The sequence below is a fragment of the Andrena cerasifolii genome, chromosome 11 (genome assembly GCF_050908995.1).
Source record: "Andrena cerasifolii isolate SP2316 chromosome 11, iyAndCera1_principal, whole genome shotgun sequence".
NCBI classification, from domain to species: domain Eukaryota; kingdom Metazoa; phylum Arthropoda; class Insecta; order Hymenoptera; family Andrenidae; genus Andrena; species Andrena cerasifolii.
Genome location: NC_135128.1, coordinates 8,519,144 through 8,531,104, shown reverse-complemented (window position 1 = coordinate 8,531,104; position 11,961 = coordinate 8,519,144). Strand labels below are relative to the sequence as shown.

The 11,961-nt window shown below is 47.0% G+C and overlaps 2 protein-coding genes across 5 annotated transcripts; one reads left to right on the top strand and one right to left on the bottom strand.

The window, feature by feature from the left end:
- Positions 1 to 387: 387 nt before the first annotated feature.
- Positions 388 to 7,460, bottom strand: LOC143374852 (cationic amino acid transporter 4). The gene is made up of 12 exons (XM_076823386.1): positions 7,140 to 7,460; positions 6,758 to 6,907; positions 6,285 to 6,533; positions 5,685 to 6,020; positions 5,366 to 5,612; positions 4,885 to 5,284; positions 4,526 to 4,754; positions 4,295 to 4,456; positions 4,008 to 4,219; positions 1,826 to 3,917; positions 875 to 1,253; positions 388 to 732 (listed from the first exon to the last, which is right to left on the bottom strand). The coding sequence occupies exons 2-9, from the start codon at positions 6,897 to 6,899 to the stop codon at positions 4,038 to 4,040; spliced, it is 1,947 nt and encodes a 648-aa protein (XP_076679501.1). The 5' UTR covers positions 6,900 to 6,907; positions 7,140 to 7,460; the 3' UTR covers positions 388 to 732; positions 875 to 1,253; positions 1,826 to 3,917; positions 4,008 to 4,037.
- Positions 7,461 to 7,874: 414 nt separating this feature from the next.
- Positions 7,875 to 11,936, top strand: LOC143374849 (ATP-dependent RNA helicase DDX42). Of its 4 annotated transcripts, none has more exons than XM_076823382.1 (10): positions 7,875 to 8,084; positions 8,476 to 8,707; positions 8,796 to 9,068; positions 9,154 to 9,694; positions 9,897 to 10,125; positions 10,358 to 10,632; positions 10,713 to 10,863; positions 10,935 to 11,269; positions 11,357 to 11,485; positions 11,646 to 11,936. In XM_076823382.1, exons 2-10 carry the CDS (start codon positions 8,493 to 8,495, stop codon positions 11,820 to 11,822), a joined length of 2,325 nt encoding a protein of 774 aa, XP_076679497.1. In that variant the 5' UTR covers positions 7,875 to 8,084; positions 8,476 to 8,492; the 3' UTR covers positions 11,823 to 11,936. The 4 variants fall into 4 exon arrangements, with proteins under 4 accessions (XP_076679497.1, XP_076679496.1, XP_076679493.1 ...); XM_076823381.1 differs by having other exon boundaries at positions 7,875 to 8,097; positions 8,479 to 8,707; XM_076823378.1 differs by having other exon boundaries at positions 7,875 to 8,097.
- Positions 11,937 to 11,961: the final 25 nt, after the last annotated feature.

Here is an 11,961-nt window from a genome sequence, read left to right as displayed (position 1 = left end):
GTCACTCCACTTCTCTGATATACTGTGTCGGCGTTGTCACGGTGCATAAGAGAGAAGACAGGCGTTTCTTAAGCTAGCTTCGACCCTAATCCTTCCATGAAGGTCTGCAATCTTAGTTACGATGTAATATATGTAATATACCGCACTGGTTTATGGTATGACGGTACTTTTTGGTTTTTAAACAGTTCGAAGTAACGGTCGCGATTGCTCGCAGTACTTGTAAGTCAGTATGTACGAGTATATGATGTTAATAAAATGTTTTCCATACGAGCAACCTTCCGCTGCCTTTCACCTACCTTCCCTCCCCAACTCTGGCGCGCGCTCGTCCCGCACGCCCCTACTAGCGATTCACGTGAACGGGAATGATAGAGGAAAGAAGCCGTTCGATTATCTTTTATCACGGCAACCAATGCTTTATTCCGTTACTCGCTATCCCATCGCCAAAGAGACTGAAAGTAAGATCGAACGATATCTACCGTATGCACTTAAATGCTATCTACCGTTTCCATTACTTCTCCGCAAGGTAGGTATTTACGAGGCAGGATTCACTCGTCCGCGAGTCGTTTATTACGGTCCGCTGATTCTTTAGCCGCAACATCCTGGAAGCGGATCGGCCTGGCGATCATCCTTGTAATTCGTGGCTCTCTTCTTTTGGTGTTTCCCTCCGTGATGAGATGCGTGGTCGCCCGCGCTCGTCGTCAGTCGAGGCAGCTCAAGCACGCGCTGGGCTTCCTACGGGTGATATCGTTGTCAGATTTCTCCAAAATCTCACCAGAACTTCGCGTCGTTATCGTTAGAAGAACGATTCGCACGGGCATTATCTTCTCCCGCTGGGAGATTACGCGGGAAACAAATAAATTGATGGAGTAATTACGGTATTGGCGGCCTTTGCGTCCATGTCGGTGTCTGAATATGGTTCGTCAACTAATGACAGAGATTCGATGCCCCGGGACTCGCTGCTTCGCAGGAAAACGAAGCTGAAAATCGCCGAGATCAGAATAAGCTTCGCGAGCATGTTGCCGAGAGCACGTTCTTCCGTGGGCTTCAGAAATCCTTCTGAAGTGCCCGTTCGCGAAGCGTGCCTTTTTATATGGATCGGTGCCTCGACCTTTGTCTCGAGAATCTGCCGTTTTGAGTAATTAATGGCTTGTATCGGACGTTATTTAACAACCGATATGTCAAATTCGAAGCACTTTAAAATAGAGGGTTTCTAGGAGATGTCGTTAAGATATGTCGATCAAAGGAGCCATTTCCTGCTTGGAATAGCAATAAACATTCGTGGCGAGGCCGAATCTAAAAATAAGTATGCGAATTGGTCCATTTCTTAAAAAATTACACCCAAAGTTCAGCTCGTCTTTGAAATCCAAAGTGCAGGATGTCCTTCGCTCTCGGGGTACATAGAAATAAAAAAATAGAGATCTAAATTCAGGGGTGGATTTGTATATTTAGGCTAAGTAGGCTGCAGCCTGGGGCGGCCAATTTTCGGCGAAAGAAATTAGAAAATGTTTAAGTACAGAGGCTTGAGAAAACTTTAAAAACAATTCAACTTCTGTTTCAAGTGGCATATTGAATTAATTTTAAAATTGTCTGAACTCTTTTAAATTAAAATATTTATGATATTTCAGGGAAAAGATGACAGACGTTATTAGTCTAGCGGCGCCAAATCTCCAAATCCGCCCGTGTCTAAACTGCAAGATTAAAATACATCTATGAATGTCGCCACCACTACCCCGCGCTAAATGGTGTAACAAAGTGAACTGTCAGTAGAGGAGCACGATTTCTCAATCGTAAACATTTTATATTAGAAGATGTATAGTACACTGACAATAATTTTGGTACCGCTTGTATGCACAAGTGACATGCACTCGATAAACACGCATGGTGCATCGCGGCAACTATACCCGCCAGCGTTTCACTCGTGTGCCTCCTAAGTTCCCGCAGCGACGAGTGAAATGCTTGCACTCACTTTCCACGATAGCTGACTCTGCGCATGTTTGTACGGGACCGTCGTAAAGTAATCTACTGTACATTAAGCGTCAAAAAACCGCGGTTACGTTCTGGAAAATCCTGGGTACATAAACTCTCTATGGCTCGCGCGGTCGCAATTGTGCGCGGAGGAATTTGAACTTTATCTCGGAGGTTTCAGCTCGTTACCTCGAATTTCCCTGGTCTGTAGGGTGAATCACTTAAAACGCTCTACTTGAAAAATTTCTACGTCAATCACTTAAGTGATTCACTCTGTATAGTATACCCTGGAGCGCGTGGATTTGGTACGACCTTTATACAACGATAACCCTACGATCCTCCTCGATCTCTACGTAACATCTACGGCACTTCGACGGTAGTAGGTTTTAATATATCGATAATATACTTTCTTATGTAACACCGATCATGTTATCTGCCATTCTGACCGATACTTGCTGGATCTGCTGAGCGGAGGACTGTGAAGATGATACAATTACATACATGTATATTACACTGATGCGAGATGCGATATGACACGCTGTATGTGTGTTTCTCTTAAATGTGGCACGCACTTTCAACGTTGAAGCAATCACGAATTAAATGGTGGATCAGGAACGGTTGAACTCAGCGGCCTCTCATGCAAGCTGATTCGATTGCACAAGGATTCTGTGCTTTGGAAGGATCAAGACTTGGAATGGATTGTTGTACAGAATTGAAGTTACCCAGAATACACAGGCTTTTGCCATTCACTTTTCTAACGGGCCCAAATAGAGGAAATCCCAGTGGTAGATTTAAGAAAACAGGCCCAGGTGGCAAACGTTCTGAGGGGCCTATTTTTGGGGGAAATAAAGCGGTAGTTTTTTCGTAGTAGAGAAGTCAAGGGCTCCATGTAATAATTCAGAAAAAAATATACTGTGTATATAACCATACTTTTTTTTAAGGATGGGGCCCTGGGGGGCCTTGTGTGCAGGGGCGCATGTGGGAACTGCTCATCGGCTGCCCTGTTAAATCCGCCACTGGGAAACCCCCTTGCCTAACTCTGATCCCTGACATACTCACCACCGATTAAGTCTGAATGGAGTTGTCACTCTCACAAAATGCTCCCAGTGGAGACTCTAACGTGTGTCTCAGCACTGGTGAGCTGGCTCGGGTACCCCGGGTTCGCCAACTCCCGTTCTGAGGACATGTCTCCAGAGTATGAAGCGTGCCCTAGGCCCTGGGGAAAGCAGGGTGTGTGTTTTGGAATGTTTCTAATCCCTGATGACACGCCACTGGGCTATCCACGTGCTTAGCAAATCCGTGTGCATGGAATCTTAAGCTTAATGCCTGCCGCGCAACAGGCGAACCTATTGTCATGTTTTTAGATTCGTGTAATCTTACTGTATAATTAGTCTATCCGTTCCCAAGGCACCGTGTTTCGATCCTTGCAGCCGAACGTTAAAATTCACTAAGACAGACAGTCATTTGGTCTGTCCTTTAAAAATCTGGTCTCCCTTTACAAATACGGTTATCCTTTCCTCTCGACGATCGGCTCGTAGATACTTATTCGGCGATTAAACGCGCGGTTCGTCCCCTTTCGCGATAGGTTTGGAGACTTTCGTTTAAAGTGTTCGAATGCTTGCAGACCAGATAACTGTATTGGGTTGTATGTACATGGATTAAATTATCGATGATAGGATTACTTCCCCTTAGAATCAGTTGAATCGTTCTCGCCGTGAATTCGTAGAACGCAAAAGACATTTGTAAATTTGTGCGTAATGAAACACGAAGAAGACTAGCTTGGCTGTCAGCCATCGCAGCGAGAAGAACAGTAGCTATTGAAAACTAGTTGACCAGGTACTGAAACACAGTCTTCTCTATCCTGAAATAAATTCGATTCAGCGTTTCACATAACATTGGTATATACAAAGGTCCCTTGACACATTGGTCTTCGTTCCGAAGCGTGTGCAAGCCTTGATAAAGAAAATTGTTATTCGTACACTGCAACGTCTACTTCTCTCTATGTAACGCGACTTACTTACATCCAGCAACAATTGCCGCACCTTTATACAATTTCGATGAATTCTATGCGCCTAGTGAACGAAGTCCTCCTCGTTTAAGATCGGCACCTTGTCGCTCTTCTGATTAACTCGCAACGTGGCGCCCCATTTCGCGCCCCTGCCAGCCTCCGAAGTCGCCATTAGAATCGAATACGAATTCGGGCTGGCGGCTTCTTTGCTGTAGTGGATGCCGTACAAAAAGTATATCAACATCCCTGCAACACACAATTGATACGTCAGTGAGAACAGTCCATCCTCTATCCCGGTAGGATATTGAATAGAGCACGTACCAACTATCATCCAAACGAGGAATCGCAACCAAGTCAGAAGGGACAGGTGGAACATCAGCCCCATGTTGAATAAAATACTCAGAGCTGGTACCAGGGGCACCAGGGGCACTCGAAACTTACCATTGGGAGGATTTTGTTGATGAGCACCAATAACGAGCAGACCTAAGAGCACCGTTAATCAGCTCTATTACGAGTCTCTGTATTGAATAAAGGGAAAGGGACGAAACTTACTTCCAATCAACAGGAGAACGATATTCGCTTCAACGTAGTAGTCCCACCATGCGGGAGCGAAGTAAGTTTGAGAGATCAGTATCAACATGGGACACAGAGAGACGCAGCCAGTCGTGTAAATCATCACCGCACCAGCCACAGCGTTTCCAGGCTTACAGTTGCCAAGGAAGTTAGCCAGCCAGGTGTATCGTGCCTTCAGCTTACCCACGCCTTCGCTCAGATCTACGAGCTGCAAGTGGACGCGAGAGTTAGGTACATACGAAAAGTGATATGAGGCTGAGATTTCGTTGTTGGATGAGGTAATGTGGTTTAGTGCAATGAGAGCCAGTAGAACCACTAAATGGTGTAGGCGAGATTACCTCGGACTCAGCAGACACGACGCTATTGCAATCACTGTTGGAGTCAGGACCTTCCGTGGGAGGTGATGCCAAGCTGCTAGGTGTGCCAGCATTCGAAGGTACAGGTGTAACCTTCTCGGGGCGGTATCTCAAGATGATCACGCTAGCTGAGACGATAGTGTAGGCCAAGAAAGTACCAATCGACATGAACTCGACCAGGTGTTGGAGATCGAACAGTAGAGCGATCAAGGCGCTGACGGAGCCGCTGATGGCCAAGTTGATGACTGGGACCTGGGTACGCTCGCTGACATGCCCCAGGAAACCGAACAGCAGACCGTCGTTCGCCATGGCGTACATTGTTCGCGGCAGGGAGAACAGGGAGCCAAAGAGGGTGGTTGTCATTCCGCACAAAGCCCCGACACTGCAGCGCAAAGAAGAATCGTTGAGATGAGGATATTCTTGAGCTTCCAAGCTTCATGCAAATACTTAACGCTCTCCTGACCTTATGGCGTATTTGGCCCATGGTAACCCTCTCGACGAAAAGGCTTCCGGAAGGGCCGCAACTGGATTGATGTCCTGATACGGCACGACTAAGGTTAAATCAGCTCCAACCAGCACATACCCGATAGTTACGATCGCCATTGAGAGAAGCGTGGCTCGCGGTATGCTATAACTAGGGTCCCGTGCTTCCTCGCCGGAAGTAGCGATGGAATCGAAGCCCACGAAGGCATAGAAACACGTTGCAGCACCTGTTTAAGTGCAATTGTATAATAAAGAGCCATTACCAGTGGTATTATTCCATATTTTGGTGATGAAGCTACCTGTTAGTACACCGCCAAACCCAAACGGCAAGAATCCCCCGTTCTCGCTGCTCCAGTTGGAAAGATCCGCGTAGTAAGTTCCCAAACCGATCACCAGCCCCATCACAGCCAGATTGACGATGGTTAACACAGAATTAACCGTTGCGGAGCATTTAACGCCCACTGCGAGCAGCATGGCGTATGCTAGACATAAACCAGCGGCAAGAAAATCGGGAATGCTTCCCAGCGGCTCTCCCATGGTGTATCCGTGCATCATCTGACGGGTGTAATTGCTGATCGTTCCTCCCGCCAGGGAGTCAACGTATCCGCTCCAGGCTCTTGCCACGGATGCTGCGCCTGTTTGCGAGTGTAAATGTTGAATGAAAAGGAACAAAGCGAAAACAGTGTACCTAATAATCATGTTATATGTATATGAAACCACGCGTCTGAATTCGTGGATGGCAATGGAGAGAACTTGAAATTGAATAGGTAGAGACAAAGGAAAGTATCTGAGCTCGAACTTCGTCAGGCTGCGTTCTGAATCTCTACTAATATAGTAGTCACTTTTCTTGCACCCTGAGCAAGATAGATTAAGTTACAATACAAGGAAAGTAACTGTACCAATCATATGCTCCAATATGATGTTCCAGCCGATCACGAAAGCCCAGAATTCGCCGACAGAAATGTACGTGTACACGTAAGCGCTGCCAGCTTTTGGAATTCGCGCTCCGAATTCCGCGTAGCACAGTGCGGCTAACAGGGAAGCTATACCCGCGAATAGGAAGCTCAAGATTACACCTGGCCCGGCTATGTTGTGTGCCACTGCTCCCGTTAAAACGTAGATCCCAGCGCCGACCATATGTCCAACGCCTGAAAGATAATCGTCCCTTTATAATTGCCAGGGACGATGAAATACCGTGGCGATTTACGTCCCATGTGTACCCTGTGCATGCCCGATCACTGAGGAATGCTATTCTGCGTGTGTGCAATTAACATTTTTCCGGCTCGGCTACTGCTTTATCGCGCGCGGACGCGATATCGCGACGGTGGATGTCCTTACGACTGAAATAGCACGGGAACGACGGCATAATTACCGAGCAGCGTGATGTCGAACGTGGACAGGCATCTTCTCATCGGCGTTTCGAGCAAATCGCCTTGGAGCTTCTTGGTGCGATTCATTTTGGTGCACATGCCGGACAAGACATGCCCCAGGATCATCCGGCGAACCGACGGCATTTTAGTTTCTGCAAGATGTCCTTGTTAGTGTTTCGTAGAAGTTCATGACACCTCTGTGGCCCACGAAGATCCACGCGCTTCGTGAACGCGGGGTATCTTTATTTTTTGGGACAGTTAACAGGCATAATGTCCAGCAACTGCGATTGCATTGCTAAGGAACACCCGGGGACATATGTTTTGTTTGGCAAAAATGATTCGATTGTGTCGATCTCGGTATTCGGGGATTATTGCGATACTCACGGTGGAATTGTCCACGTTCGAATGGAGAATTAGTTCAATGACGTCCACCCGTTGTGACGGTACGTGAACAGCGACGAACGAGATCTCGGCGGACGCTGATATCCACGGCAGAGTCGCATGGCGCCTCCTCTAACACGCAGGCTCGGATATTCGATCGATTCAGCTGTGATAGAACTATTTATGTCGCTCAAGCACGGCGCTATGAATGAAGGAGATTCCCTTAACCGACGTATCCGCGATATTAAACGCAATTTAATAAAACGCGCCTGCCCCGCTTCCGGTAGCCGCATTTCTCGATAACACAAACAGAATCCTGACTTCCCTTTTGCCCCTGCTCCTGCGTTTCTAATCTGTCCCTCCGGCTTTCTGAATTTAGCTCAATGAGCGATAAAGATTATCGATACTTAGCAATAAGTTCCGCGGCAAATATCCATGGAAATCTGTACAGGAATGTTTGAGACGATATTACAGTCCACCATTTCCTTAAGTACGTCCTTTAAGTACAGGAGTGGAGTAGAGATAAGTTTCTCATCGAGGTAGTCCTTTTTCTGAGGGAAGATGATGGAGCTCGAATTGGATTCAGCAACGGGAAGGTACGGAGGGTATTTACCAGTAAAAGTTTTCCTGGGAGATCAGTTTCTTGCATTAAAAAAAAAGGGAGTTTATTTAATACATCCTCGAGGCATTCTTTCATTTAACAATGGCAACCAGGATGCACCCAGGATAACTCCGCATGGAGGCAGCACCATCCAAATTGTTGCAGAATGCACTGTACCGTTCGATATCCAAGTAATCGGAGTCGCATTAGATGCGGAACAGACTTCTAAACGCGATATTTTTCTGCGAAAGTCATTCGTCAAGCGTAATCGCCTCGAAATATCGGTGGGAGAGTGAAGCAGTGTTCATGTGTAAAATATACGTATTCCAAAGTTGCCAATCGACCTAGTGCGTTCAGAAGGTGCCCTAACCTCTTTCTCTTCGCGTTCAGATGAAAACAATAAATATTTATCAATGAAAATTATCTCTTAATGCCGATAAAATCATATCGCGCAGACATTGGCTGAAACACACTCGCATTTCTCGCGTCATCTTCATTCTTTTAACGACTACGTGATTTTCTCGTCGGTTTTCTGCCTTACGTCTTTATATCGTGTCTTGAAGGTTTATTGACAATGTAGTTACTTGAGTACTTACGCAGAGGCTCGAAATAAACGATATTATCCTCTACCTTCGAAAAATATATCGGATTTTGTTGTCACATTTAAAAGTAGTCCAACCTTATTTTAACCAAGAAGCTGAGTCAGTTATATATATATATAATACAACTACATTTTAGCAGTGAATAAGAAAAGCATGAGTTACCACCGTGGAGGAGGTAACAAGCCGAAAGGCTTTGGGTTCGCCGGCTTCCAAATGTCAGGGACAAAGAGAAGCGGCTCTAACATACCGCCACCTCCTCCAAACTCCACGCTAAGCAAACAGGGCTATCACACAATGAATTCTATCACCGAGAATGCCTTATCCGCGTGTTGGGGGATGCCAAAGAAGCGTAGCAAGACTGAAGAAGAGTGAGTATAAAGTTGAGCAGAGCGCTCCAGGTCCAAAGAGTAAGAGGTACGCAGAGAGCGAATTCAAAGTTGGAATATATGACGTCAGATACTTTGAGGACGACGACGATACTCCTGCGTCTTCGTTGGAGTACATCCCAGCCCCGGGCTCTCCCACTTACGAGTTGATGAAAAAGTCAGCTCCGAAGGATGACAGTGACAGCGAAGAGGACCCGCTGGATGCCTTTATGGCTGGTATAGATGCCGAAGTGAAAAGGAACACCTACGAGGCTCAGCTCGCAGAGGACGAGCGCAAGGAGGACAAGCCCAAAGGGTTCAGGGCGGATATCGATGGAGAAGATGACGAGGAGAGCTATTACAGGTAAGTTCCATTCCTTATGTTTCACAGCTAAGGGAAGTACCATGGAAAACGGATGGCCAGAATACGGGTGAATTTATCCGATAAGGTATATGGAGGAGAACCCCACCGCGGGTTTGCAGCAAGAAGAATCTGACCAAGAGATCGAGTACGACGAGGACGGAAACCCAATTGCACCGCCGAAAAAGAAAGAGATCGATCCCCTGCCCCCCGTCGACCACACCGAAATACATTACGATCCGTTCGAGAAAAACTTTTATAACGTTCACGAGGAGATCGCTAGTCTAAGTAAACAACAGATCGAGGACCTGAGAAACACACTGGGGATAAAGGTGTCCGGCCCCTCGCCACCGAACCCCGTCACCAGTTTCGGTCACTTCGGCTTCGACGACCCGTTAATAAAAGCTATCCGGAAAAACGAGTACACCCAACCCACCCCTATCCAAGCCCAGGCTGTCCCTGCTGCATTAAGTGGCAGGGACATCATTGGCATAGCAAAGACCGGTAGCGGTAAAACGGCGGCGTTTATATGGCCGATGTTGGTCCATATCATGGACCAGCGAGAACTCAAAGCCGGCGACGGACCCATTGGCCTAATCCTGGCCCCAACGAGAGAATTGTCTCAACAGGTACCTTACGCTAAGATAGCTTAAGGATCAGGTGCAGTCTATTCCGTTGTAACGTGTTGACGCTACTGCTGATGCACGAGACGAGGCGATTATCGCGTGTTTCGGAAGCTCAACTGACGTTATAACGGGAAGCACTGTACACTGATAGGTTTAAGACGATGGAAGGATCGCTGAGCTGATTGGGTGTTCATTGTATCCGCAGATCTACCAAGAAGCGAAAAAGTTTGGGAAGGTTTATAACATTCAAGTGTGTTGTTGCTACGGTGGTGGTAGCAAATGGGAGCAGAGTAAAGCATTGGAAGGCGGTGCGGAGATAGTAGTCGCAACTCCGGGTAGAATGATAGACTTAGTTAAGATGAAGGCGACGACTTTGACCAGGGTAACGTTCCTTGTGTTGGACGAAGCTGATAGGATGTTCGATATGGGTTTCGGTAAGAATCTGTTGTTTCTTTAATGCGAGCTTCGGTTCAGAGTTCCCCCCGTTGTCTTGATGGTGGTCGCTTGACACGTTTATCGGAATATTATCAGAACTTCCATGGAATTTAATTTTGCTCGAAAGTGACGATAATACTTTCTTTTATCGATTATACACAGTTGTCGGGAAACAACGTTCTCTATTAATAAAATTTCTACTATGCTTGTTACCGCTCTGCTTGGTTCCAGAGCCACAAGTGCGTTCTATATGCAACCACGTGAGGCCTGACAGGCAAACGTTGTTGTTCAGCGCAACTTTCAAAAAGAGGGTGGAAAAGCTTGCCAGGGACGTCCTAACGGATCCCGTTAGGATAGTCCAAGGTGACGTCGGCGAAGCGAACGCCGACGTCACCCAGCACGCGATAGTCTTCAACAATAATCCGACAGGGAAGTGGGCCTGGTTGTTGCAAAATTTGGTCGAATTCTTGAGCGCTGGTAGCTTGTTAATCTTTGTAACCAAGAAGGTCAGCCATCATACGATCCAACCTCACTTAAACGACAGGCAAGCAGATCCTTTAAAGTATCTGTAATTTTCCTACTGCAGCTGAATGCTGAAGAACTCGCCAACAATCTGAAATTGAAAGAGTTCGATGTGTTGCTGTTACACGGTGACATGGATCAAATCGAAAGGAACAAAGTGATCACTGCCTTCAAGAAGAAGGACGTCACCACTTTGGTCGCTACCGATGTCGCTGGTAATTACATCCCCCTCTGCTTCTCCTCCCTACACAGCGACGGGATAAATGAACGATTCGATGTCCCTTAGCTAGAGGTTTGGACATTCCACATATCAAAACCGTCGTTAACTACGACGTTGCGCGAGACATCGATACCCACACGCACAGGATAGGTAGAACAGGTCGCGCAGGGGAGAAGGGTACAGCGTATACCCTCGTCACAGAGAAAGACAAAGAATTCGCTGGTCATTTGGTCCGGAACTTGGAGGGAGCGAATCAAGAGGTGCCAAAGAGTCTGATGGACCTGGCGATGCAGAGCGCGTGGTTCCGCAAGTCGAGGTTCAAGGGCGGCAAAGGGAAGAGTTTGAACGTCGGAGGAGCTGGCCTCGGTTTTAGGGGAAGACCTGAGGCTTCCTCGACTTCGGTATCTATCCGTTAAAATTTGTAGAAGTTTCTTCTTCTAAGGAAGCTTCCCGTGCGACATATTTCGTATTGGTTCGTGGCATTTCAGAGTGGAGGTTCTTCGTCACAGGGGTCCAAAGATATCAGCGAAGTGGTGAAGAAGCTGGAGAGACACGGGCCTGGAAGTGATCGGTTGTCCGCGATGAAAGCTGCTTTCCGTAGTCAGTACACTTCTCAGGTAGGTTATAGGAATATCTGCGCGGAGATACGAGTGGCGATCGAAAGAATGTTTGATCCTTACATCCCGTAGGTCCTCCTCCCTGAACTGTGGTATTCCTGTTACTCCGCGATCTTTAAACATTCCGTCGATCACCATTTGACCGGTTGTCTGCTTTCAGTTTCGAGCATCGTCCGATCACACATGGGAACAAACTATCACACCACCCTCTGTGATAATGCCCCCGCCACCCCCCGTTGCGCCGAAGCCACACACAGAACAATCGCGAAACCAGGACAGCCAAGCCGCAAACGCTACAGGAGAGAGGAAGAGGGTGAGAAAGAGCCGATGGGAATAATCGCGCGACCGCTCAGCTGCGATTATTTTGTGTATACTACTATACAGCGACACTGTGCAAAGGAACGACGATGCCGAATTGTTTTATATTATAATAAAATTTAATTTTACCAACCCATCGTGTCCATGTATTGTACCCC

What these genes read in the sequence shown, in the direction of transcription:
- LOC143374849 (XM_076823382.1), top strand. Translation starts at nt 8,493, where the DNA reads ATGAGTTACCACCGTGGAGGAGGTAACAAGCCGAAAGGCTTTGGGTTC. An exon ending in GGTCGCTACCGATGTCGCTG is followed by an intron (nt 10,864 to 10,934) that starts GTAATTACATCC and finishes GATGTCCCTTAG; the next exon opens with CTAGAGGTTTGGACATTCCA. An exon ending in CTGAGGCTTCCTCGACTTCG is followed by an intron (nt 11,270 to 11,356) that starts GTATCTATCCGT and finishes GTGGCATTTCAG; the next exon opens with AGTGGAGGTTCTTCGTCACA.
- LOC143374852 (XM_076823386.1), bottom strand. Translation starts at nt 6,899, where the DNA reads ATGCCGTCGGTTCGCCGGATGATCCTGGGGCATGTCTTGTCCGGCATG. An exon ending in CATATTGGAGCATATGATTG is followed by an intron (nt 6,021 to 6,284) that starts GTACAGTTACTT and finishes ACTCGCAAACAG; the next exon opens with GCGCAGCATCCGTGGCAAGA. An exon ending in TGGGCCAAATACGCCATAAG is followed by an intron (nt 5,285 to 5,365) that starts GTCAGGAGAGCG and finishes TTTGCGCTGCAG; the next exon opens with TGTCGGGGCTTTGTGCGGAA.